Below are 25,711 nucleotides of genomic sequence, written 5' to 3' on the forward strand. Positions count from 1 at the left end.
CCCCCCCCCCAAACAACACGAACTCGAGCCGCTACGAAGACGGCGAAAAACAAAATCGAGCACCTAACACCCAAACAAACAAACTGCAAAAAAGCGCCAACCCACCCATCCCCCAGTCCACTCCAAATGTCTTTTTTTCCACACACAAAACCCTGACAAAGAAACTCTAAATCTTATACACAATGCCCCCCGAGAACATGACCTTATTCCGCTCACTCAGCGCCTCGAGCGCCTTCTCCGCCTCGGGCAACCCGAACTCAGCTTCACCGGCCCGCAGACGCGCGTTGACGGCCGCGACGAGCGGCTCGACGTCAGCGGCGTCGTTGGCGAAGAGCGGGCCGTCGATGAGCTGGCCGAGAGCGGTCTGGAAAGCCTGGATGCGCTGCGGCGAGATGGTGGCGTCGTCAGCATCGCCGCCCATTTGGGAGTCTTCTTGCTGGCTCTCGGTTTGTGTGGTGCCGAGGAGCTGTGACGCGGGCTGTGACGAGGCCATGGACATCTGCGAGGAGGTGCCGTTCTGGCCGCGGCGAGTGCTGCGGGTGCCGCGCGGGGTGGCGGCGGCGTAGAGGTCTTCGTCGTCATCGTCGGCTCCGGCGGTGGTGGTGGTGCCGTTGGCGGTGGAGCCGCGGGTGCTGCGGGTGGAGGGGCCGGTTGTGCGTTGGTTGCGGGGCGTGGGGCGTTCTCTCGTTTGCTGCGTGTTGTCGTCGTCGTCCGAGTCGTCGTCGGATGAGTCGGTCGACATGGCGTCGTCGGCGCGGCTGACCTTTCTCCTCTTCCTCCGCTCGTCCTCGACGACTTCCTTGAACAGGGCGAAGCGCAGGATGGCCTCGGCCACCTCGGCGTCCTTCTGCTCGACGCGGTTGGACAGCCTGGCCTTGGCGTGCGCGGTGGCGAGACGGATGAGGGTTTCGAGGGTACGGGCGGTCATGGGGGACGTCTTGCGCTGGTTGCTCTCCATCTCGTCGTTACGGAGGGCGGAGTAGGTGCTGACGATGTGATTGGCGGCGCCGGCGGTCAAGACGGGCTTGATACGAGACTTTGCGTACTGGATGTACTTCTTGATGAAGGGTATGCTCACGACTTCGACGCGCCGAGCAGAGCCCCTACCGACAGTCACGTTCACACCGGCGTGGAGCATGACGTTGAACTTCTCGTAGATATCCGTCGGGCGGTTCGCATCGGCGTCTTCGTCACGGCCGACACCGAGCATCTGGTTGCCTTGCTCACGGACCGGTGCGCCCTCCTCGGTGCCAGGCTGCCTGTATCGGTGCATACGCAGGACGTGCTCTGAGACTTGACGATCTCTGACATCCTCAATGTCATCGGTGACAACGAAGAGCAAATCGAAACGTGAGAGGAGAGAGTCAGGAAGCGCGATGTTCCGGTGGGGATCCTTGTGCGTGTCGTACTGGCCATAAATGGGGTTTGCTGCAGCAATGACACTGCAGCGGGCGTTCAGAGAGGTGTGGATACCGGCCTTGGCGATGGTGACGGTCTGCTGTTCCATGACTTCGTGAATAGCCACACGGTCGACATCGCTCATCTTGTCAAACTCATCAATACACACAACACCGCGATCACCAAGAACCATGGCACCAGCCTCCAAGCGACGCTCTCCCGTCTCCTTGTCTTGAGTCACGGCGGCCGTCAAACCGACACCAGATGAACCCCTACCGGTGGTAGCGATTGCCAAGGGAGCAGTGTTCAGCACGAAGCGAAGGAGCTGGGACTTGGCAGTCGAGGGGTCACCGACCATGAGGATATTGATGTCTCCTCTCAGATGGGTGCCGTTCTCCAGGTTCTTCTCCATACCGCCCAGAAGCATGAGCAGGATGGCCTTCTTGATGTAATCATGGCCGTGAATACTGGGTGCCAGGGATTGTGAGAGGAGGTCGAAGACCCTCTTGTGCTTGGAGAGTTTGTTGATGTTGCGGACATCGGTGTCGGTAATGGTAGCCTGGGCAATGCCACCGCCAGACTTGGAGGAAAGGAGGATGACGTTGTTTGCGAGGATAAGGGTGCGGAAGGTAGAGCTGGCGTTTTGAGCGTTGCGGTTTCCGAGAGACCTGTAGACACCAACGAGCTGGATTCTGTCACCAGGCTTGACCTTGTCGACCAGGTCGTCGTCCAGAATAACGTCCACGCCACGAGGCAGCTGGCCTGCAGGAGCTCGCTCAGGCATTTCTTGAATGGAGATGGTCTGGTGGTCGCGGTATGTGCTGTAGCCGTATTCGGTAACCAATGGGTTGCCGTCGTCGTCCTCGGTGGGGTAGACAGAAGTGCTGGCGGCACCCATGGTCATGGTCTGGTCTCTGTACTCTCTGAACTGGAATATTGACTTGGCCTCGTTCCAGTGCACCGACTTCACGACCTTGGGGCGCACGAGCGAGCACTTTGTGACGATACCCTCGAGGGAGACCATGTGGTTGAGGTGCTGGGAGCTGAGGGTACGGGGGTTGCAAGAGAATTCGCCGAAACTTCCGAAGTATGCGCAGTAGTAGATCTACACAGGTCAGCACTATAATATCTCGTCGTCTCTTGAAGCAGACTCACCACATCGTCGGCGGATTCTTTGGAGGGGCGGTTGGGCAAGGTGGCGACAATGTTTTTCAAAGCATTGTCGAATGCGAAGGTCCAGTCGAATGGCTGGTTGAGAAGGCTGCCAAAGTCAGCAACGGTCTCGGATTTTGGCCGGCGTTGCTCAACTTACCCATCGGCCATCTCTCTGTTGTGTGTCCTGATCTCATCCAAGCTGACCTACGCTCTTGTCAGCACGTCTAGCCACAGACAGTTCTGCGAAATGCCTTACATCTAGTCTCCTCAGACCGCGGTTCAGCATGATAATGATATCGGCGCGGTAGCTGTGGCGGCATTGTCAGCGGTCATTGTTTGTCGGGCTGGAGCAGCGATTCGTACGTTCGTGCGCGGGGATCATCTGAAAGCAATTAGCAACAGCTCAGCAACAATGAGCAGAGCAGACGTACTAGGATCCAGGAACTCCTCGGCGGCTCTAATGCGGTCGCGCACCGCCTCATCTCTCAGCGCAATGCCGTCCATTGTGTGGTGACGATCGGATGTGTGATTTCAAATGAGTAGTGGAGAGGAAAATGGCCGCTCGAGCACCCGCGCGACGTATGCGATCGGGGTTGTGGGGGGTATCAAAGGGCGAGGTTGAGTGGTGTTGTTGGTGGAGAGCGGCGGGCAAGCGACATGTTTTGCGCGGCGGCTCGAGCGATCCCACGCGCAACGCGTCAAGCACTTTGCTCTGAGCGCGACGACGCGTTTTAGCGCCTTGGCACTATTACACTTCCCAAAGTAGACTAGTCTACTTTTTGTGAGCATTCTTACTTCGAACATGCAATTATTCAGATGTGCTTTTCTAACTGCTGAATTATTATAGCAAGTCTAGTACTGTAACGGCGACCGGTATATCGAGGGTTCCCGCTGAGGGAGAAACCGCATACTTCCTTTCGCGGGGAATCAACCTATTTATTCACTTTCTTGGCCGCCTGCCTTTCAATTCTCAGCTCGCACCTCTGCCTCGTCGTTGTGCCATCTCTATTCATACTTTTCTATCATGACCAATAAATTAAAGTATTGTTTTTATACTAAACAAGCAATATCTACAAAGAAGTTTAAACTTATTTACTAAGCAGCGGTAGTGGTCTTCTTTTGGGACAATGTTCCAGAGCCACTTCAACTTTACCCCTCTTTAGCCAAGTAGTGAGCGCAAGTGCTAGAAGATTATTAGCCATGGTCAAATGATTCATTTGAGAAGCTATACCGAAAGCCGTGCATGTGTCTTTTCCCCGCTGTTTTGCTTCCCACCGGAAAAGAGAAGATCGGCCAGCTGCCGTTTCCGGTCTTGGACTTTCATGACATGCTGCGGAGGTCGCGAACCGTAAGCTTTGGTGTTTGAGTTGAAATTGGTGGGTTGTACGAACCTCTTCGAAGGAGTCTTTCATGACGAAGCGGATGGTGGTGACGGGTCGTTTCTGGCCCATTCTGTGAATTCTCGCCAATGCCTGATCCTCTGTTGTCGGGTTCCACTGTGGCTCGAGGAGGTAGATGCGGGACGCGGCCGTGAGATCCAACCTGGCTGAGGTCAGTAGGATGTCGGAAGGCAGAAAGTGAATGAGAGGTCCATACCCGACTGCGCCACAGCCGACTGTGATTAGCATGACTCTCACGCTGGGGTCATTGTGAAGACGGCGAAGTGCCACCTTACGGTTTCCCGAAGATGTTTGTCCGTCGAACCGCACATAGCCAACACGGTTATCTTCGAGGGCGCATTCGACTGCGTCAAGAGAAGTCGTCCAATACGAGAATATCACACTAATCTCGGAGTTAGACATATGTGTCCAAACGAGGATCTCCCAGTCTTACCTCTTCTCATCAGGATGTTCAAGTACATCCTCAACAAGCGCTTTGACTTTACTCGACACGGGTGATCCAGGTTCGGGTCTTGATGCAAGAGGTGTGCTCGGAGCAGAAGCAGAGGTGAAAACCGCCTCTGATGGGCATGCTGGGGAGTCACCGCATGCAATTCCGCAGCCTGATTGGGCATAACACGGCCCGCAGAGAACCTTGAGACATCTGAAGATGCGTGATGAAAGCGATGTTGGCAATGATAGGTTTTCGCTTGTGGACAGGTCTGTAGAACTTTCCACCTCCTGCAAGCAATTGAAACATTTGGCTTGATCCATGCTGAGTAAAGTTTCAAACGCGCTTTGAGCAGTAGAAACGCCCCAGGAATTCTCCGGCGGAGGGGATGCTATGGTGCTGGACGACGGAATAGCTGACACTCCGAGGTTGCAGATCTTCCGCAGGCGGTTGATGAGTTGGAATGCGCCCAGAAATACCTCAGCAGAGCTATCATAGTCGTCAAGCGCATTGTCTAGCATTTTCTTGATCGGAGACGATGCTTTGTCATAGAAATCCCGCTCCTCCGGCGTGAATTCAAGAGGGCGTATCTCGTCGTGTCGAGGTGGAAGCTGGATGATTGTCGTGCGGCGTCTTAAGACTATACAACCCACGAGAGTTTTCAGTCTACGGACGCCTTCTTCTCCGCAACCATCCACACAAGGAAGCGAAATGTCGCGCTCAAATGCCTTGTGGTCATTGTACGGATGAACTCGGAGAAACTCCAAGAGACTAGCAAAGTCCGTCATACGATTTTGAACGGGTGTTCCCGTCAAGGCCCATCTGCGTTCGGCACTCAGGGCGCGGATTGCTTTTGCTGTCATCGTGATGCGCTCCCTAATGATATGAGCTATTTCCTGTCAGCAATATACTGGCTCAATTATTTGAGTAACTGACCTTCATCAAGCACAATCCTCTTCCAGTGTGTAGTGAAGATTGGAGAACTTTGGCTCTTTCCATGCCCATATTCTGATGCGAGAGTTTGGAAGGTCGTGATGACTATGTCAGGCTGACTGGCTTGACACAGTGCGGTGAGGCGCCGGGGGCCATGGTAGATGACCCATTGCACTCGACCGGGATATGTGTGCCTGAGCTTGTGAGTTGACTGTAATTATCAAACCCTGGTTCTGTACTTACTGTTCGAGTTGTGTGTTCCAGACTTGAAGCACTGTTTTAAGTCAGATGAATTCACTTGGATGGATGTCGGCATCAGGACGACGTAGACCTACATGAAGAGGGCACAATTACGAGTGTAGCATTTCTGGACCATTCTTGATTGTGCGCAGAGGTAATGGAGCAGGGGGCGCTTTGCATCCTGGGATCTTTGTCCGACACAATCAACGCTATTGTGCTCAACGTCTTGCCGAGCCCCATCTCATCTGCCAAGAGACCACCTCGAAAGTCAGGAGGTGGATCCTTATGCAGATGCCCAGTGATGTTGTTGGTGAACCTGCCGACGGAGTAAGTCAAGATGAACGCGCACATGCATGGGTACGGAGAGTATACGTTTGGCCGAGAATGTCCTGATTCATCGTCCAAAGATCTCGCCGGGATCCATCGTAGATCCACCCGCCTTCTCGCCTGAGCATGAACGCCAAAGCCCGCTTCTGGTGCCTTTCAGAGGTCAGCCATACACTGTTTTACTGTAGAGACAATATACGTACGGAAGTAATTTTGTACGCAGGCCTTGAGGTGTATCCGCTTGGTCATCCTCTTCAGCCTCGAGGTTTGCGAAGAAGTCGGTGGCGCCCTGGAATTTCTTTGCTACATGCGTTTGTTGAATTTTGGGTAAATCGAAGGTCATTTTCAATTTCCCGCCTCTGGACATTCGATGAGGGTTTTGATATGGCAAGTTCCAGGCACAGCCCTCGGGGTCTTGAAGATATAGGTCGCATTTTTGGAGAAAGTTTCCCACAGGGAGTCCAATTCCAGAATTTCCGTAGACAATGGCCGATAATATAATCTCCGTGGCACTTTTGCCTCTTTTCGGCGCTCTTTGGAGTCCAAAAGCGCATGAAATCTGCAGCAAAATACCTTCCTGAGATGACAATATCCACAAAGCCTTTCCAATGTGAGTATCCGCCGTCCCTATTGGATTATACGTTTGCGCGTCCAGGACAGTGCCGTCTCCCTGTATAAAGCAAAGAGCGAAGGAGCTTTCCGAGTAGTGCGGAAGGTGTAGGCTCGGCTGAACTGAGATATCGGTAATCTGAGAGCGGAAAGTCAGAAAAGTCAGAAAGTCCTTGCCATTGCTCTGTTTGAGGACCTGGGAGAATGTACCATGCCAAAGCAGACATGATTAGGCGGAGATGGTTGCGTTTCGTTCCGCTGGAGGCTGACATTGTCCTCGAAGTTCAGGCAGCGGCGTTTCCTGGGTGGCTCCGCATCATCAGACATCATGTTGGGGCAACATCAGGCCTCAATGTAGTAGAGTGCTCCTGGTAGGAGAGGGGAACGTTGTCGAGGGAATGTGTAGATCGCAAAAGCGACGCGACGAAGGACAGTCAACGAGGCAGTGCTGCAAGGCGTTTCTTGCAGCCTCAGGCTTGCGCTGGATTCGGTGGGGTGCCACCACGCGCTGCATTGGTGTAGCACAGACTGACGTGGCTGTGGCTGTGCAGGATTCGCCCGGAAAGACGATTGTTTTGCTCTGAGAAACAAGGAGCCATCTCTGAAAATTGCCCGCGATATCCCCAGACACATGAGTAGTGTTTGCAATCACAAGCGATGTGAAGGACAAGGGAAAGGCTCATGACGAATTGGCTCGGCGCATTGCAAATATTTATTGAGCCCTAAACGGAGTACATGTGTACCCATTCAGAGGGCTGTGTTTATGCAGCCATGCTGGCAGTGGGGGCTGGAATCGCTTACCCCGTCATACTTGACTGGCTGCGCCCCGACCGATCGGCAACCCTCAGCACCCGACAAGACTGATGTCAGTGCTGTCTTGTGCAGACTCATTAAGCCTTAAACTCGTCGTGCCTCTCGAGGAGCTACCGACACACATAGCTGGCCTTTGACCACCGGCCGTCGTTTACGCTGCGCAGGGCAACATGGCCGTGCCATCTGCTCAAGCCCGTTCGACCATCAAGGCGGCGTTCGAAAGGTTCAAACGAAGCGTCACTGCCGACGATGCTCGCAGATTTCAAGACACCAATCTCAACGATGTCTGGGATACCGCCGCTGAGATCGAAGACAAGCTTGCCAATTCAAAGAGCTTGCGCAACATGCGCCGCATCGAGCCCTTCTTAAGAGGCCTCGAGCACTATGCCAGCGTCGTTGAAGTCCTCTGCAACGGCACGGATTACTTATCTTGGATATGGGTAGAATCACCTATTTGACTGCTGAATCACCGGATGCTAACACTCTACCAGGCTCCAATCAAGCTCATGCTTCAGGTAGGTTGCCGAGACAACAGCTCTCAATGTTCTGTTTTTGATGCCACTAACTTAAACTAAGCTCTCTTCCGAATACCTTTCATCACTCGAAAAGCTCCTGAAAGCATACGAGATGATCTGTGACAATATGCCCCGATTCGAAAAATTCGGTGTGGCATTTCAGAAGGACCCCGACTTTCAACAAGTCCTGGCACTGTTCTATGCGGATATCTTGGAATTTCACCGTCGAGCCTACAAATTCTTTCGTGCAAAGGGTAAGGAATCCTCCTTTCCACCTGTTGCAATGTTCTGATGGGACCATCAGCCTGGACTCGATTCTTCCACACGTCATGGGGGCGCTTCGACGGCCGGTTCAAGGCAATCCTGGAAAATATTGCCCGAGACAGCGAGCTGATTGATAAGAACGCCAAAGCCATCGATATACTGCATGCCAAAGAGTTTCGTGATAAGCAAAACGAGTACATAACTCAGCGAGAGAAACAGGAAGAAGCGGCCGAGTTGGCGTCGGCCATTACGTGGTTACAAATCAACCAGGTACACGACCAGGAAGAAGAAGTCGACCGCCTAAATAGTCGCTGCCATCCGAGAAGTTGCGACTGGATTTTTCAGCTCGAAAGAGTGAGAAAGTGGATGACAGATGATGAGACTCAACCGATAATATGGCTGCATGGCAAGCCCGGCGCTGGTGAGTAGTCCCTACTCTAAATTCCCATGACTACTATTCGCTCATTACTGCTTTACCAAAGGCAAAAGTGTCATATGCTCGAGCGTGATCAGATCTCTGCAGAAGCGAGATTCTCTGGTGCTTTATTTCTTCTGCACCTACCGTTCTCTTGAGTCCAGCAACACTGTTCACGTCCTGAGGTCTCTGGCAGCTCAAATACTTCGGAGGATACCCGAGTGTGCCGCCGATGTATATTACAACTACATCGGTAAGGGTGAGACCGCGTCCATTGGGAATATCCGCCAACTTTTACCCCACCTACTATCTGCAGCCCCGTTGACCAGAATCGTGTTGGATGGGTTGGACGAATGTGCTATCGAAGACCAAACGAAGACCCTCAAAGCGATTCTCCCCATGATTCAAGACGAGTCTCTCAACTGTAGGGTGTTGATATCCAGCCGTGAGGTCCCAGGAATTTCGCGGGCTCTTTCTCAGAAAGCAAAGATTTCCTTATCCGAAGAGAACAAGTCTATCAACATGGCCATCGAATACTTCATCAAGGATAAACTCGCAGACCTTCAACAACTTCAACAACAGAATGAATTGGTTGAATCACTCAAAAAGACGATGAATGAGAAAGCTCAAGGTAAGCAGCTGTAAATATTTCCGGAATCCAGCGATCCCTGATATAAAGTTTAGGCATGTTTCTCTGGGTCAACCTTGTTCTCAACAGCATGGAAGAGACATACAGCCTCCAAGACTTGCAATCCGCGATTGATACTCTCCCTAAAGGCTTGACAGACTTGTAAAGTACCTTGCAGCGTTTAAATGAATATATGCTCACTTTAGCAGGTATAGCCGTATCTTGAGCACCATCAAAGACCGGTGGAGCGAACGTAACCCCCGTAATCTTGAGAGGGGTATTCGTACTCTCCAGTGGATCCTACATGCAAGGAGACCGCTTCGAAGAGGAGAGCTCATTGATGCCATTGCCCTAACACAAGAAAGCTTGGTGATTGATGAGTCAACGAAGTTGTTCGAAGAGATTCTCGAAATATGCAAGCCACTCGTCGAAGAAGGACCAAACGATACTTTAGTCCTTATACATTTCTCATTGAAGGAGTATAATTCTCTCATCCTAATGAATGTACAGCAACTAATTTTGTTTCAGATACCTTGGTCAACCAAACTGTGGATTGCCAACATCAGAACGCGAGTCTCACCACAACATCACTCTGGCATGCGTTGCGATGCTCGTATCAGGGCTAGACTTGCTTGATCCTACGTATGGCGAGAGCCAGAGGCTATTGAAAACAGGGAACGGATTTTTGACGCTACTGCCATACGCCCACAGCTTCTGGACGTACCATCTCCACCGGCTGGCACAGCTTGATTCAGGACTCTCTGAAGATAAAGCTGTTCACGTCATTCGTTGCTTGAACGACTTTGCTTCAAAACATGACTTGATTTTACAGCGCTCCCCAGAAATAGCAGTTTCTCAGCCATCTGGAAAAATGTTGCAAGCAAACAATATCCAGGGCCTGGATTGCAGTTTCAGCTTTTACGATCTTGTCTCAAAAGCAATCGCATTCTGTCAGAAGTTGCAGAATGAGCCATGCGATACTGGGCCAGGTAGGCTCACCTCAGTCGACGAATTCCAACTTTCTAAGCCCGTGAGCTGACTCTGGTCCAGAGCTCGAACGGTTTGGACTGAACCATGACCCAACATTGTTAAGTCAGCTCATATACAGCTACGAGCAAACCGTCCAACGACTTCTCTCAGCAGATGCTGTCTCTGACTTGTCTGACAAGTCTCTAGCCGCTTTCAAACGGTTCCATGGTTCAGTTTCATATTTGTGCCGATTTGGCACCTGCCGTGGTGCCTCTCGAGGCTTCGCCACATCGGAAAAGAGGGATGAGCACGAAAGATCGATGCACAGGCGATTCCACTGTACAAATTCCACCTGCCAGTATCGCCAGATTGGGTTTAAAACTTCAAAACAGTTGAAGGAGCACTTACGCAGTTTTCATTCCGATTCAGGGGAACCGAGCATTCCCAACTCGATTGGTGCCAGCGGCAGCGGCGGCGTGGGTAGTGACACGGCTGCGGGGTTCATTCCGAGGCCGGGCGCGTCGCCGGATCCCGTAGGCCGTGGATTCAAGAGAGGTAATCACGTAGAAGGTGCTCATCTTCTCTCTGTGTGGAATGAGCCTTCACAGTTTCCCCTGAGATGAACACAAACACGATAAAGAGCGCTGCTGACACACGACAAGATCGGACGCAGGAGACCCCGACGAATGAGACTCACGGATATTCTATACATAAGGAAAAAGCGGTCAGTATTCCCACTAAGCGCATTATTCCGATAACCATAGAAACATCTTGGTAACACTGGGAACGACGCATAGCCACAGGAACGATCAGCAGCCAATCCGCCACCACAACAACGTCTCCAACAAGTTATTCTAGCTCAACTACGTCAATCTCACCGTCCGCAACGCGGAACATGGCAGGCGACCCTCAACGCAGAACAACGCGCAGGAATGCTGTGGAACGTGTTAGTTTTCTACGCTCTTCTGCTATGGATAGAAATTGATTTTTCAACTCAGTTACACCGCAATAAGGCTGGCGAAACCCGATTCACCAGATCAAAAAGTCCTGCAGATAGCCTTTGGGAATGAAAATGAGCGCTTCATCAAATCCGGGAGTAGAGTGAGTAAAGCCAACTATTGCTATATGCCTGGTATCTAATTACACTACGTAGGATGAATATGTCACCTCGATAAAGGGATTGCTACAACGACTCCAGGGCATGCGGCAACTAAACGAGCAGACCAAGCAATCCCACATACAAGTCGGAGACACCTTCTCAGGCTCGGATTCAGGCGCGGGGCCTCATACGGCCCTGCCGAAAACTGAAAGGATGCCCAAACTATTGACACTAGAAGATCAACAGCGCCTCGAGGCTCTGGCGCAGCAACTCAGATCACAGGTGACCCCGGACGAAGAAAATCGAATTAGAGCACAATTTGCACAATTGCCTCCAGAAAGACGGCACAGTCTCGAATCGGGGAGTGCCGATGTTGTGATGCTTCATTGCAAAAACAGAGCCCAGTCAATGTTGTTTTCAATAGAGAAGGGACAGCAAACAGACCATAATTATCAATTCGGCCAGCAGCAGAGCCTAGAGTCGAGTCTGTCTCCATCGGCCGATCAGGGCTACCAGAATCTTGCCGGTCTCGGTCTCGATGCCAGCTCGCCACCACCCAACAACAGCGCCTTCGTGCCCACTTTCGACTCCTCAAACACAGCGCAGCATCAACAGACTCAAGGTCAAGAGCACACCGGCGCGCAGGCTCACCGTGAGCATTGGTATCTCGAGGAAGTTGCTGCAGCGCAGCAGCGTGATGAAAATACTCGGCGTCTCATTCCGTCCGGCTCTTCGGTCGTCGCCGCTGCGTCTGGGCCATGGCATGATACCGGCGACGGCATCTTTGGCCCCATGTCGCCCGAAAGCTGGCCGGATGGCGACAACGACTTCCAAACCGTCCTCTCTTCGCTCGCCGGTAGCAACCGAGCCTACTCTAAGTCGCCAAACAACTCCTTGAACTCCGGCTACGCCCCGCCGCCCCAGCACCCCCTTCCCTACCTCCAACCCTACGACGGCGTCATCTCCAATGTCAACCCCCATAGATAATTTCTAGCCTATCTCCCTAGGCATGCCCGATCTTCAAGTACTACGTCTTAGTCCTCCCCTTGAGGGCGCACTACTCGTTCTTGAAGGCGCAGGGGAGTGAGGCAGAGGATTTCAGGCCATCATGGTCAGGCTTGACGGCGACGGAGATGGCGGAAGCGGTGGTCAGGTTATCGTCAACGGTGAGCAGGGTCATAAGCCGGCCCATCGGGTTTCTTTTTAGAGACGATGCTTAGCTTCTTCTATTTAGTAAATATATTACTACTATTTCTTTCTTTCTTTCTTTTCCCTTATACTAAATAGTAGTAGAGTATACTAGAATACTATATATATATTGAATAGTATAAAGTAATTAAATTATGTACTACTAAAGAGTAAAATAATAGTAGAAACTATCTATATATAATATATTAATTATTACGTATACTTGCTCTAAGTATCGTAAGTTTATTACGCTTAGTAGTAAGATAAATAGAAGTTTTATCTTAGTATTAAGAAAGAAATACGAGATATATGGCAAATAAACGCGGAGTAAAAAGTAAAGCACAGTCTGACAATATAATAATCTTCGTGAATAGCGATACAGCTTCTCCGCCGGGACCGCTTCAGCAGGCTGCTACTGCCGCCAGCAGTAGCGGTAGCGGGAGTATCTGTGAACGATGTAGCAGCATCACTATCCGCACTAGCCGCCTTCTCCTGCTTGATACCGGAAGCCGCGGCTTGTGGTTTCTTGCTTCCGAGTGTACTGGCGGACCGCTCTACGTGTATGACTCCAAACCAAGTGTGGGCCCATCACGAAAGCTCATATGTCACGGCATCTTATCCAAGGTGTGCACGCGTAGCGTGAAAGAGGGCCCGCAAAAAGACGCCTTGCTTGTTGAGCGCTATTTTCCCTCATCCTTTGCCATATTCTCTTCCTATGATGAGCAAGCGTGTCTGATGAACGTAGAGAGTGAAAAAGAAAAAGAGAATAAAATGAGACACGCAGCACTGTTCTTCCCGGTAGTACCCTTGCTACCGTTCCATCGGCAGTTTCCAGTGGCGAGTGTTACTTCATCGGCTGAGCATTCCCTTTTTCATTCTCGTTTGAAACTAGCACCGTCAATCCCATCCCTCGTAACCGGCCGGCCGGGCTTTGCGTTAATGCACGTATCTCATGCGTGCATGCATATATGTCGCGTGGACCCAAGACTCAGATCCCTGCTCTGCCCTTCTCCTTGTGGGACGTTCGTTTTTTTTTAGCTCACTATATCAACCATCCGTTATCCTTCTGATGCGGCGGCTGCGGGTCGTGTGGACGTCGTGCATTATTTCCGTCGGGGGAATTCAAGTTCGAACCGGCTTTGTTTGTGTGTGTCTGTCGCCATTTCCTATTCCGATCACGCGATGAGAGGAGAGAGCATTTGCCGACGCGGTAAACGCGTGTGTGGGAAGAACCGGAACCGCGCCGCACCACTTATTTCTTTTTTTTCCCTTGGTTAGTGTCGCTCATCACTATTATCGCAACGATATGCCACATGGCCGTGGAGCCTTGTGTACGTCATTCCCGTTCCTTCGCCTTGGCTCGGTGCTCTAAAATAGAGCCGGGCTGTTGGTGGGAGGTTCCGTTGCTCGACGGTGGCCACATATCGGTGATATTCACACGCTTGGAGGGCTGGGCATCGACGCGCGTTTTTGCGGTAAGAGGCTGTCGTGGTGTATGTGCGCATGCACATGATGGAAGTGGTCTGGCTGAAGGCCAAGTGGAAGGTATCATAATTCGAACTCTAAAATATTTTTTGTCCCCCTTCTTGCGCTGCAAAACACCAACGTGAATCTATCCCATGTCTGATGCCATAACTCAAATTCAACGAAAACGATCAATATGAACCTTGCGCCGCGCTCATCTACAATGACCCCTTTTTTTAGTGAGCAAAACGGAAGTCAAGACGGCGACTACCCGTGTCGGTGGTGTTCTTCAAGTAATCAAGGCGTTGCTCTTGGGTCATGGCGTTCCAAACACGCTCGCGACGTTTGTTCTTCCAGATGTAGTAGACCTTGGTGAACAGGAAAACACAGATGGACAGACAGTTGATGATGATCAGGTTGCGGTTACCACGGTGGTACAGCGGCTTGTCGTCCTCACGGTACATCTGGTTTGCTATCACGTTGCCAACTTGTACCATCACTGTAGGAAAGAGAAGTCAGATGACGACGACAATAACACGATCATGAGCAATATAGACTTACTGTTATACAGCGCCGCAGACACGGTTCTGGTCCCGACGTTGTTCGAGTTCCTGCTCGTCCAGGCGACGAGGATGGCGTGGCAGTACGGGTAGCTGAGCAGGACGACGACGAGGGCGTAGGTTCCCCATGCATTGGTCATGGCTCCGGGCCAGGTGCGCAGGGCGATGAGGCAGGGCAGCGTCCACAGGTTCTGGATCATCGAAACCAGCGTCCGCTCCTTGAGCCACCCGCTCAGCCGCGTGATCAGAAGCAACGTCATGATGTGGAAGACGCTGGATGGGATGGCGAGCAGGTTCGTGTTGAACTGGTGGTGTCGTCAAGTCAGCCGCACAATTCAAGTAGTGGGGGAAAGAGAGAGAGATAGAGGTTGTCACATACCGTGCTGAAGCCCAAGCCCTTGATGGTCAGCGTGATGTACGTGTCGACGGGCGACTGCGGGATGTACGCCATGAGACCGATGGCGTAGAGCGGCCACAGGTCGTAGTCGCACATGGCGCGCCACAGCAGCTTGGGCGTGATGGCCTGGCGGTTGTGCATGTCGCCCTTGGACGGGTCGTCGCGCAGCACGCGGTTGACGGCGATCTTGAGCTCGTGGTCGGTGAACCAGCCCTTGGGGCGGAACCATGTCTTGGTCTGCGCCGCCGACGCCGGCATCATGAACCAGGAGGCCAGGCCGACGAGGGCGGTGATGAGGCCTTCGATCAGGAACAGCCACTGCCAACCAGCCCAGCCCGACACGCCGCGCATGTGCAGCAGGGCGAAGGCGAGGAGCGAGGTGATGATGGTCGTCAGGGAGAGCGTGGTCCAGAAGTAGCTCAGGCGGACGGGCAGTTCGCGGCTGGTGTAGAAGTAGGAGAGCCAGAGGACGATGTCCGGGATGAAGCCGCCCTCGAGGACACCGAGCATGGCGCGCGTGATCAAGAAGCCCGTCTTTCCGGTGATGGCGGCCTGGGACATGGCGACTGTGCTCCAAAGAGTGATCTGAAGCGGAATCCATCGATCCGGTCCCATCTTCTTCGAGATGAGCTGAGAAGGGAGTTCGGCCAGCAGGAAAGAGACAAGGAAGACGGTGTTGCCCAGGTTGTAGTCTAGCAGCCGTCAGTAAAGCACAGAAAATATGCGGTCCGCCTCATATAGCCCAGGGGTCTGAGATAGTTGCTCCAACATTTGTAACATATTGAGAGCCGATATCTCACCCGTTTGAAAACAGAAAGAAAAAGAGCATCTAATCACTCACCATTCGTGTTCATGTTCAGATCATTCAGCATATTGTCCGAAACAGCCTGTTTCAGGTTGCCACGGTCGACTTGCAGGCCGAAGAACATGACACAGGCCCATGCGCACACGCGGAAATCGAGCTTTCGGATCAGCCTCTTCTCCTCCTCGGGGGTCCAGGTGTAGTGAGGATCGAAAATCTCGCGACATTCGTACTGGGCCTTCTCGTAGACGTTGGTCCAGTGCTCAGCCACCTCGGGATCGAGGAAGGGGTTGGTGGAGAGGGAGCTGTTGGAGTCGGTCTCGTCGGCATCGCGCTCGTGGAATTGGAAGCCATCCTTGGAGATGGGCTCCTGGTTGAACGAAGTCGCCTGCTGGTTGGCGGTCGCAGGAGGAGACGGCTCGACGCGCTCCTTGAGGGCGTCCGGGGCCACGCTGTCGCTCTCGCTGGAGGAGTTCCGGCTCATGATGGCGGTCGGGATGGGGTCGCAAGACGATCGCTGGGCTTGCGAGGTCTGCGGTGGAAAAAGATTTTATATGGCCCAAGCATGGCGTTGCAGTGTTTCGCCGCTCGCTATGGTGTGATTCCGAGGTGCAAAGATGCCAGCAGCTGCTAGGATCCTTACAGGGAGATGACCGAGGGCCGCGCATACGGACGATTAGATAGGGTCCGATTCAGTGGCAGATTACCAGGCGAGGAGCCCGATTGGGTGAACGCATCCTTCAGGTCATTGCCATGAGGAAACAGAGGCCTGGACTGTGGGTCGCCAAAGCCACCCAACAGCCTGGTTCCGCAGCAGCTCTCGGGTCTCTACTGCCCAGGGACGGAAGTGTACCGGCGGAGTAATCAGCCTGCTTCCGAGCGTGTTGCGGCCCGAGGAGCGGGGCTCCACCGCCGTGGTGATGGGGAAAGCATTTTGCGGCAGCGTCAAGACGTCTGTCACAAGGTTTCGCAGCATCGATGCTTGAGGCCTGCTTCCAAGCTCTGCTCAAGCATGTACAAGAGGCAAAGCAACCAGCATGGCTTGCCCTTGGCGAGCTTCGAGGCCTTGGGCGGAATTGGCGGCGAGGTGGAGGAACGGCCAAGGCGAAGACACCATGCAATGCCTGTATGTCGCGATCGCAACGGCGCGATGTCGTGATGGCGCGCCTGCCACCGACTCCCTGATTCACGTCGTTTCTTCTGCAAGCCATCGTGCTTTTTCTGCAGCTCATCCTCAATGCCGCGCTCTTGCGTCCCGCATCGTCGACGGGCAAGTGCCGAAGTGGTGTTGCATTCAATCCATAGCTTTTTCAGAGGAGGAGGCATCGCGCGTCTGGAAACGTCCGGCGCCGTCGCCTCGCGAACGTTGCACCGGCGGCGCAGATCCCCTTTGCCGTACGTACCGACGCCTCGGCTTTTCCCATGAGATTACTTCGGCGAACGCGGTATTGGGCATACCTGGGGCATCTTATCGCCAGCCACGCTTCCCATGTGGCGCTTTCCAGCTCATGGAGAGCCTGGTGGGGGACGTGCTGCAGGCATTCATCAGCTGTGTCGACCAACTTTGTCCGGTGCGGGCGCACGATACCTATGCGGAAGCCCACTCTGCACGCGCGGAGCTGCATAGATGTCGCTTGTGGCTGTTGGCACTTCATCGCTTCTGCGGCGGGCTGACCGAGGTGGAGACTTAAGTAATTCCTCTCGCTAAGTTAACTTGTGGTTTGATCCTTTCGCGGCCGAACTTGTGTCAGGAACCCGTGTTACTCATTGGAGTCGATTTTCCAGAGAAAAGTGCGTTCGACGACGGAGGTTGATGAGGCAAGGCGGTTAAGTATGTGTTGTGAATGCCAGGCAGACGTGTTTTGCGCAAGTCTGAGTCTGCATGACTCAGAATGACACATACCTATTCCATCACATCCCGTCATCGCCCAACATCTCCGCGGAAAGATTCATATATAAAGAGAAGACCTGTCGTCACTTCTGCATTGTCTTAGATCATTTTTACCATTTAAATAAAAGGCATACATTCACGTCGCGAGTGTCCCCAAAAATGTAAGAGCAGCAGTGTATGATTACCTTTTACTACTCATTAAATAAAAAAGATTCGATTGGAATAATGTTGTCAAACATCTACGAACGCTAGAGGCATACCAAGCTTTTTATAATGAAGCGACGCGAGAGACACGAAGACGGTTGAGGACTAGAATGAGTCGTCTAATCCAGGGTCTGTTCAGATATGTCACTCCTGGTAGGTACATCTTGCTGCTCAACGCACAAGGAAAAAAGAAAAGAAAAAAAAACCCGAAACCACGTCAACAGAGTAATATTAACAACAAAAGTAGCGCCGCCTCGGATGTGGCCGATAATAACATCTCTGGTGCTTGCTAAGCAGATATATCTCTTTCAATTCAAAGCCATTTTAAGCACTGCTTCAGATGTAGCCAATAACAACACTGCCGAGTGGAACCAAGCGGAAATCGGCTCCAAAGTAATATTTATCTCATTTTTACATCATAGCACTTTATATTAGGCCAGTAAGAAATCAGTTTGGCTGTGCCTTTGGCCGCTTTCCTAGTCTTTTTCCCTCTGTCCGCGTGTAGATATAACGTTAGTATCTACTTCTACGCAGAACTTAATTGGCTACATATGTAGCATAGATATTCTCTAGCGCTTTAGCCATTGTAACTTTTCCACGGCTCTCTCTTAGAAGCTATTGGTCGCATCTAAAGCAAGCCTTCGAAGACTTTCTCCGTATCAGCCGATCTGGTTCCAGGATGTACTCAGCAGATAAAATCACATGCCTGAGTGTGGAAGTAATATATAAAGTAGCACGGTAGTCGTGCCGTCCATCAATCCAACATCTCAATCAAATTACCTTCCGGCGAATATCACACCCGAACAACCATGCCGACCGACGAAGAGACCAAGAACTTGGCAGTCGTGACCGAGTACTTCACCGAGTACTGGGGCAAAGCCAACCCCTCCATCGTCGACAAACACTGCGCCGACAACTTCGTCCTCAACTACCCCATGCACGGCCCGCGCCACGGCAGGGAAGCCGCCAAGCGCATGCTCACAGACCTCAAGCAGGCAAGCAGCCACCACGACTCCCAAGACCCAGACACCAACCACCACACTAACACACACCGCAACAAAGGCCTTCCCAGACATCTCCTTCCACGCATACCAGCACCCCCTCATCGCGAGCGGGCCGTATGTCATCGGCCGCTGGATCGGCGGCGGCACGCACACCGGCGGTGCGTTCGGCGACCTCCCCGTCGGGGCGCTGGACGAGGCCGGTACGGGGAGGCGGATGCGCTTTTCTGGCATCACGATATTCACGTTGCGGGACGGGAAGATTGTGGACGAGACGGGCGAGGAGGGCGCGCTGACTGCGCTGCAGGGGTTGGGGCTCGTGCCGCCGCCGAATGCTGGGAGGGAGGTCGAGTTTTTGCATGAGAAGTAGCGGGTGGAGAATGGGTCTGGTTGGTGCGAGTGGATGGATGGCCGCCCTGAGCTCCTGTGGTTTTGGAAAAGTTATAACGCCTTCACTTGTAGTTGTATGTGCTGCAGACTGGCGCTTGACGCCGCTCAATCCAGAAAAGCATCTTGTTACCACCCCTCATTTCCGATTCCGGTCAATGTCAAGTCACCATTGCAACCTTTACATTCGTATTTAATGCTCCTGGTATTTGTATAACGCCGTTATGCCGCCCTTCATCTTCTGTGCACTGAGAGAAGGTGGAGGAGAGAGCCATGAACCGAAATCCGTAAATGTCGCGTGTGCGCTAATTTGTCTATAGGTGTGTTCTTACGTTGTGCCGGTCAGAACAGCTAGTATACAATAGGCTCTGAGAGTGTTAGCCAATCGTAAGGTTGTTGTCTCGTCTTTCGCCTTTTCCCTTTCCGAAAACACCTTGATGGCCGGACATCAAGGTACCATGGAACACCAGGACACCCCCCATGCAGCTGGCCTCCCACACACACAAACTGCAACGACAGCAAAAAATAAAATTCCCCACATTGATTTTCTCCCTGCCACCAACTGCGCGCACAACTTCCACAGCATCAACGGAAAACCACCTTCTCTCCTTTCCAACAATGTCCCACGAAACCGTCTGGTACTCCCGCCCGCGCAACTACGGCAAGGGCTCCCGCGGCTGGTGAGTCACACTCCGCCCTGTCTCTTCGTCGTTGCATTTCTTTTCCTCGTGTCCCCCCTCTACCATTGTTGTCGTCGTCGTCGCCGCCGTCCTCCACCTCCAATGGTGCATGTGCTGACGAACCGATCCCTCCCACCCTACAGCCGCGTCACCGGCGACAAGAAGAAGGCCGGCGTGATCCGCAAGTACGGTCTGAACATGTCTCGCCAGGCCTTCCGCGAGCAGGCCGAGGCGATTGGCTTCCACAAGGTGAGTTTTCTTGCCGAATGATTCAGCCCCGGTCTAGGAATCTGGTATTGATGGTTGGCGAAACAGTACCGCTAGAAATGCCATCGACGAGCGCGATCTCAGACTAAGGGAATATAAATCGCTGAAGTGGAGTAAAAAAAAAAAGAAGCTCCCAGCACTGGCTGATACAGGAGTATGACAATGGGAGATGTTAAAGCTTAGGTATCATCAAAGAAAAATCAATGCCCCATTGACCATATCCGTGACTCTTGCGCCCATCCCATCCCCCAGCAACCCAAAAACAAGAACCCGGGGAAGAGGGAAAAAGAATCATCTCTATCTATAATTATACCCCTTCTCAAAATAATTCCCATAACAATCGACCTCGCCCCCACCCAACTCCCCATCCACCCCCGCCCCTCCCTCCACCGTCCTCGGCGGCGGCCGAACGACCTGAATCTCACCCTCCCAGTACCCCTCGACCTCGACGACCTCCGCCTCACCCTCTCCCCCTCCCCCACCCCCTCTGGCCAACAGCGCCGCCTGATACGCCGCCCTCCTCCCCTTCCTAAACCTCGTCAACTCCGCACAAACGTCGATCCGGCGCCTAGCCTCATGCTGCACGAGGACCGGCACCGGTCCAGCAGCCGCGTCTGGCAGCACGACGACCTTCTCGCTCATCCCCGCGAGTGGCGGCAACGACCTCCCGCCCGGCTCCAACGACGGCACACCACACTCCTCGTCGCCAAAAAACGAAAAATCCCTCTCCGCCGCCGCCCAAAACGCCTCCGAGTCCGGGTCTTCCGTCGACGACTTGGACGGGTACTGGCGCCAGGCCCCGACCTTCCTCTTCTTCACCACGCCGACGGGCTCCATCTCCAGCACCACCCTCCTCAACCCAAACACCCCCCTCGCAAACTCGCGCTCAGCAAGCTGCCGATCGCGTCCAGGCGGCAGGGCGTAAGCCCCCCTTGCGGCGAGGCGGGCGAGGTGCGTTTCCTCGGCGCAGTCGGCGATGAACTGCGTCAGACGTTTGACGATGGCCGGGTTCTCGACTTCGCGCGGCACGTCGGTGAGGACGAGGGTGTCGAGGGCGGGGAGCATGCCTGGGTGTAGGTGGTGTTCGTTGGATTGGCGGAAGTCGAGGCGGGCGCGGCGGTCGTCGACGGCGAGGGAGGAGGCGCGGCGACGACGTTGGGTGTCGTGCGCCTGGAGGGTGGCGAGGGGTTCGGGGGCGGATGAGCCGTCGTCGGACGGCAAGGACGCAGGAGGCTCTGCTTCGGATAGTTTGATCTTCTCGGTTCCGTGGAGGAGCTGCTCCTCCGTGGCGACGGCATCATCGTCGTCGGGTTGGGGTTGCGGTTCGGGTGGTGGTGGTGGTGGTGGTGTGGACGGCGGCGGCGGATCGATCACGACGGCCGGTTTGGACGGAAAGTCACCAGGCAGTTCAAACACCTGGGACTCTGCCGTAGCAGGCAGCTCAACCGGTAGCACCTGATCCCCCGCCGGCATCTCATGCACCGCAGCGCCATCCGTCGGCGCCTCATGCACCTCATTAAACCCGTCAAGCTCCTGCGCTGACGACGGCGCGTAGATGCCGAGATCGCCCTCCATCTCGACCCTACCAACCGCAAGATCCGCAGTCGCTGTCTCTTCGGTAATAACAGCATGATTGATGCGCAGGTACGTCATGCGGCCCGCCGCGAACTTCTTGATGATGGGCGAGAGCTTCTCCGCGCCCGGCATAGCAAACTCCTCCGCAGGGCCATCCGCCTCCTCGAACGACAGCAGCGACGGCGGCCTCGGCTTCCGCGTCAGCCCCCTGGCCACGGTGCCCGCGTCGAGCACGTGGAGGCGCTTGGAGTGCAGCAGGCCCGAGACGCCCTCGACGGTGATGTTGTTGTCCGAGATGTACAGGTGCGTGATGCCGTCGGCGTAGGCGTCGTTGATGAATGCGTTGCCCGCGAACTCGCCCACCAGCTTCGCCCGCAGCACGCGGTCCAGGTCCTCGTTCGCGTACTGGTCGAAGACGAACGGGTGGCGCATGGCCGGCGACGACGGCGACGCAGGGGAATCGACCGTCTCTGAAGATGCCAACGGGCCGCCGTCAGGGCGCCGCGGTGGCCATGGCTTTCTCAGGCTGAAGCAATTATCGAGAAGAATGCGTGCGCTCGCATCTGTCAGTTGGTTATTGCGGACATCGAGGCTCTTTAGGCGCGTCTTCACGGCCGTCGCCAGCGCCTCGATCTCTGCATCCTTCAGCCCCAGCCCCCTTAGCTTCAAGATGCGCAGGCTGTGGCAATGCTTCAGCACCGACAGCACGTCGGCGCCCTTTGCCGACTTGGTCCGCGAGAGGTCAAGGTACAGCAGCGCGGGAAAATGCTGCAGCGCCTCGGCCAGGCCGCTGTACGTGGCGTTGGAGCAGGCCGACGCGTCCAGGTACCGCAGCCAGAACTGGGGGAAATCATAAGTCAATCTGCGAAGGCTGTCCGAGAGCGACGAGAGCCTTGGATTGCTCGGGCGGCGGAGGGTGATCAATGCGCCGTGGTCGAAAAACGGCAGTCCGTAGACGATTAGTGACTGAAGGCGTGGCAGATACTCGAGGATGTCGCGCAGCCATTCGGCGTGGGGGCCGTCGTAGATTTCCGCGTGCGCTGGTGGCAGGTGGAGCGTGTGTGTCAGCTCTCTCGTGCTCAGCCTGGCCCACCGGATGGTGCGCCGGAAACGAACGAGGGCGACTGCATTGGAGTCAGTAACGAGAAGGAATGCAGATAGCGTGGGAGCAGCAGCAGAACGCACCGTAGACGACATCATTTTCCACGCCGAAATGCGAGGCTGGATTGCCCCACAGCTGGCGGGTGAAGATGGCAGCCCACTGCTTGCAGACGAGGGCTGCCGAGCAGAGATCCGCGGACGATATGTACCGGGCGATGATGGACCAGTAGTCCCTGGTGTTCGCGGCCTCGTACGATGGGAGCACGTCGTTCATGACTGAGGTAAGACGACGACGGGAAGAGACCCACGGTCGCGGACCCGCACCAAAGACGAAGAATCGAAGTGACGTGTGGCGGCCAAGTACGATGGGCCGTCAGACGACCCGCGCCACGAATCCATTTTCGGCAACCCCACTAGTTGGCGTCTGCTCTTCCCTCAGGATCAGTGTCCAACAGTTCTCATGTCGCGCTGTTGGTTGGTGGAAGATCACGTGAAACGCACGTGCTGTTAGTTTGCGCCTTTCCATAAATAGAATCACTACGTCACGGACCACTCTACTACACCTCAAAGTTTCCCTATATGCTTAACGCCGGCTACTTATCCGGTAACTCGATAGCTAATTTCTAGCTTGTTCACTTTTTAGCGTCGACTGGGCTAGCTTGAACGAGTAGTTCAGGAAGCGGCGCCAGGATGAGTTAGACCGTTCATCATGACAGCACAGGCCGGACATTCCTCAATAATCTTCTTGATTTCTCCGATATCTGTACGCAGATTTTTAGCCGCATGGTATACAGCCCATTCGGTTTCATGACCTCATAAAATCATCTTCTCCCCACTTCAGACGACTTCCCTCCTCGACACTCCCTTCTCATCCTCGTCGACAGCCGGAGCAGCAGCTTCCGGGTGGACAATGCGCTCAATACCCTCGTGGTCCACGTTCGCCGCCTCCTCCATATCCGCGTCATGGGCAACATCAAATCCCCGACCACGATACTCGGGGCCGACCAGGGTCAAGATGATGACATAGGCGTAGACGCAGCCCATGAAGATGCAAATGACCTTGCCGTACTCATACCGAGCCGTCTTGCCCTTGGGGGGCAGCGGGAAGCGCTCGCCGATGGTGGCCTCGATGGTGCTGGACGCGCTGGACACGAGGTTGCCGAGCTGGTACGAGGTGCCGACGACGAAGGTGCGGAAGCTGCCGGGCGAGAGCTCCATGAGGTGGATGGGGATGACGCCCCACGCGCCCTGGACGCAGAACTGCTCGAAGAAGGCGGGCGCGATGATGCGCGTGTCGCTGACGAACGTGTAGGGGTACAGCAGCGCGCCGCCCACGACGCAGATGAAGATGATGCTGAAGCGGCGGCCGAAGATCTGCGAGCAGTAGCCGATGACGGTGCCGCCCGTCATCGCGCCCAGGTTGGCCACCACCTGCGTGACCGTGACGGCGTCGGCGCTGAAGTTGTACTGGTTCTCCAGCATCGTGGGGTACAGGTCCTGGGATCCGTGGGACTGAAAAGTCTTGTCAGCCTCCGTACCACTACTTCCTTTGAGTGAGTTAGATTTACCATGAAGTTGAATCCCGCCATGAGCAGAACCATGTAGATCAGCAGGAGCCAGTGTTTCTTGAGAGCAACCTTGCCCTCAGCGATGAAAGTCTTGCCGACGTTGTGGCCAGACTCGCGGACCTTTTCGCGCTCCCGGTACGCCTGGGTCTCGGGCAAACACAGACGGAAGAGGATGATCAGAACAGGCGGGCATGCACCGAACCAAAAGAGCTTGTCATAGGTTAGCCAGAAGCCAGTCTGCGTTCTGTCGGGACACCAAAAACTCACAGGTCTCCAGCCGTGGCTGGTAGTGTTGACGAGGCCTCTAGCAAAGACGGTGGCCAGGAGGTACCCAAACGCATAGCCCTGCTGCAGCATGCCAGACACTATACCGCGCGCCTGCTCCGGGCAGTCCTCGAGCGCCGTGGCCGCCGCGTTGCCGTACAGGCCGCCCATGGCGATGCCGAAGAGGGCCCTGACGCCCAGGAACTGTTCGTAGGTGTTGCAGAAGCCGGTGCCGAGCTCGAGGATGATGAACAGGAGGTTGTTGATGATGAAGGGCCACTTGCGGCCCCAGCGGTCGGCGGCGATGCCGAAGATGATGGAGCCGACGGACCGCAGCATCAGCACCAGCGTGATGCCCCAGGTGATGTCCTTCTTGCTCTTGCCGAATTCCTCGGCGAGATCCTCGACCCTGCGTTATTTTTTTGGTTAGCTGTGGACTCAGGGCAAGGGATGTTGACAGGCGGACTAACGTCAAACTAACGGTGAAGAAGTCGAACGCATCCCACGACCACGCAATGAAGGCGACGAGGAAAAACAGCCATTGCTGCGTGTTGAGCAGGCCCAGCAGCTTGAACGGATTGGGGGCACGGGCCATGGGCGGCTTCAGCGACGGGATGCGCGTCGCGATGTAGCGGCCGACGCTCATGTGCTCGTCGGGGAGGTGCGCAACAGTGCCGGTGACTGCGACATCCTCGACGCCCTCGGCGCCGTATTTCTCGGTCGACATTATTGCGGCAGAGCGCAGGGGAGGAGGGAATTGCCGTGATGAGTGGGAAAACACACAAGACTTCTTGCCGAGGCGAAGCTTTGCGCGCCAGGGTCGCCAAGCAGTACCAAGCGTCGACGCCGAGAAAGAGGATACAGGAAACAAGCAACGCCCAGCGCAGACACACCCGCACGAGGCGCCACCGCATCTTTATACCCGCCGCGGCCCACGCCGCCCGAGCCAGCGCCGAGTGCGGCGAAGCGGTAGCTAGAAGTCGATGCGACTGCGTCAGCCGGCCGGCCGCGATTCGCTGGACGGTGAAGCCATCGATGTCGGCCCAGCCGTTCCCAGGAATCCTCCGTCCCTCATCTGAGCTTCTCTTCCCCTCGCCCGGTCAGCGGCGCCGCCTCTGACTGGACAGCAGCCTGTCGGCTTCCTGTGCGCGGCCTAGCGGCGCGGGC

The 25,711-nt window shown here is 54.5% G+C and overlaps 8 protein-coding genes across 8 annotated transcripts; 3 read left to right on the forward strand and 5 right to left on the reverse strand.

Moving 5' to 3' along the window:
- Window positions 1-166: 166 nt before the first annotated feature.
- LTHEOB_3399 (DNA replication licensing factor) lies at window positions 167-3,057 on the reverse strand (the record flags this gene model as incomplete). The annotated part of the gene is made up of 6 exons (XM_035512317.1): window positions 167-2,503; window positions 2,554-2,659; window positions 2,711-2,757; window positions 2,810-2,861; window positions 2,917-2,935; window positions 2,985-3,057. The coding sequence occupies 6 exons, from the start codon at window positions 3,055-3,057 to the stop codon at window positions 167-169; spliced, it is 2,634 nt and encodes an 877-aa protein (XP_035362487.1).
- Window positions 3,058-3,712: 655 nt separating this feature from the next.
- Window positions 3,713-6,250, reverse strand: LTHEOB_3400 (Swi snf-related matrix-associated actin-dependent regulator of chromatin subfamily a member 3-like 1; the record flags this gene model as incomplete). Its single annotated transcript, XM_035512320.1, has 9 exons — window positions 3,713-3,736; window positions 3,945-4,095; window positions 4,150-4,335; window positions 4,387-5,272; window positions 5,320-5,510; window positions 5,560-5,590; window positions 5,652-5,872; window positions 5,929-6,036; window positions 6,087-6,250. The coding sequence occupies 9 exons, from the start codon at window positions 6,248-6,250 to the stop codon at window positions 3,713-3,715; spliced, it is 1,962 nt and encodes a 653-aa protein (XP_035362488.1).
- Window positions 6,251-7,475: 1,225 nt separating this feature from the next.
- Window positions 7,476-9,293, forward strand: LTHEOB_3401 (Zinc finger protein; the record flags this gene model as incomplete). Its single annotated transcript, XM_035512321.1, has 7 exons — window positions 7,476-7,745; window positions 7,797-7,820; window positions 7,984-8,074; window positions 8,125-8,505; window positions 8,567-8,752; window positions 8,816-9,130; window positions 9,184-9,293. 7 exons carry the CDS (start codon window positions 7,476-7,478, stop codon window positions 9,291-9,293), a joined length of 1,377 nt encoding a protein of 458 aa, XP_035362489.1.
- Window positions 9,294-11,603: 2,310 nt separating this feature from the next.
- On the forward strand, window positions 11,604-12,182 carry LTHEOB_3402 (Transcription factor; the record flags this gene model as incomplete). Its single annotated transcript, XM_035512322.1, has 1 exon — window positions 11,604-12,182. The coding sequence occupies one exon, from the start codon at window positions 11,604-11,606 to the stop codon at window positions 12,180-12,182; it is 579 nt and encodes a 192-aa protein (XP_035362490.1).
- A 1,901-nt stretch (window positions 12,183-14,083) lies between these two features.
- On the reverse strand, window positions 14,084-16,090 carry LTHEOB_3403 (Allantoate permease; the record flags this gene model as incomplete). The annotated part of the gene is made up of 4 exons (XM_035512323.1): window positions 14,084-14,346; window positions 14,409-14,712; window positions 14,787-15,496; window positions 15,646-16,090. 4 exons carry the CDS (start codon window positions 16,088-16,090, stop codon window positions 14,084-14,086), a joined length of 1,722 nt encoding a protein of 573 aa, XP_035362491.1.
- Window positions 16,091-18,510: 2,420 nt separating this feature from the next.
- On the forward strand, window positions 18,511-19,072 carry LTHEOB_3404 (uncharacterized protein; the record flags this gene model as incomplete). Its single annotated transcript, XM_035512324.1, has 2 exons — window positions 18,511-18,621; window positions 18,764-19,072. 2 exons carry the CDS (start codon window positions 18,511-18,513, stop codon window positions 19,070-19,072), a joined length of 420 nt encoding a protein of 139 aa, XP_035362492.1.
- A 1,261-nt stretch (window positions 19,073-20,333) lies between these two features.
- Window positions 20,334-22,986, reverse strand: LTHEOB_3405 (Beta-lactamase; the record flags this gene model as incomplete). Its single annotated transcript, XM_035512325.1, has 2 exons — window positions 20,334-22,735; window positions 22,797-22,986. 2 exons carry the CDS (start codon window positions 22,984-22,986, stop codon window positions 20,334-20,336), a joined length of 2,592 nt encoding a protein of 863 aa, XP_035362493.1.
- Window positions 22,987-23,549: 563 nt separating this feature from the next.
- LTHEOB_3406 (Sugar transporter) lies at window positions 23,550-25,271 on the reverse strand (the record flags this gene model as incomplete). The annotated part of the gene is made up of 4 exons (XM_035512326.1): window positions 23,550-24,224; window positions 24,281-24,490; window positions 24,548-24,953; window positions 25,015-25,271. The coding sequence occupies 4 exons, from the start codon at window positions 25,269-25,271 to the stop codon at window positions 23,550-23,552; spliced, it is 1,548 nt and encodes a 515-aa protein (XP_035362494.1).
- Between the last annotated feature and the right edge of the window lie 440 nt (window positions 25,272-25,711).

Source organism: Lasiodiplodia theobromae (genome assembly GCF_012971845.1).
Source record: "Lasiodiplodia theobromae strain AM2As chromosome Unknown scaffold_9, whole genome shotgun sequence".
NCBI lineage: Eukaryota > Fungi > Ascomycota > Dothideomycetes > Botryosphaeriales > Botryosphaeriaceae > Lasiodiplodia > Lasiodiplodia theobromae.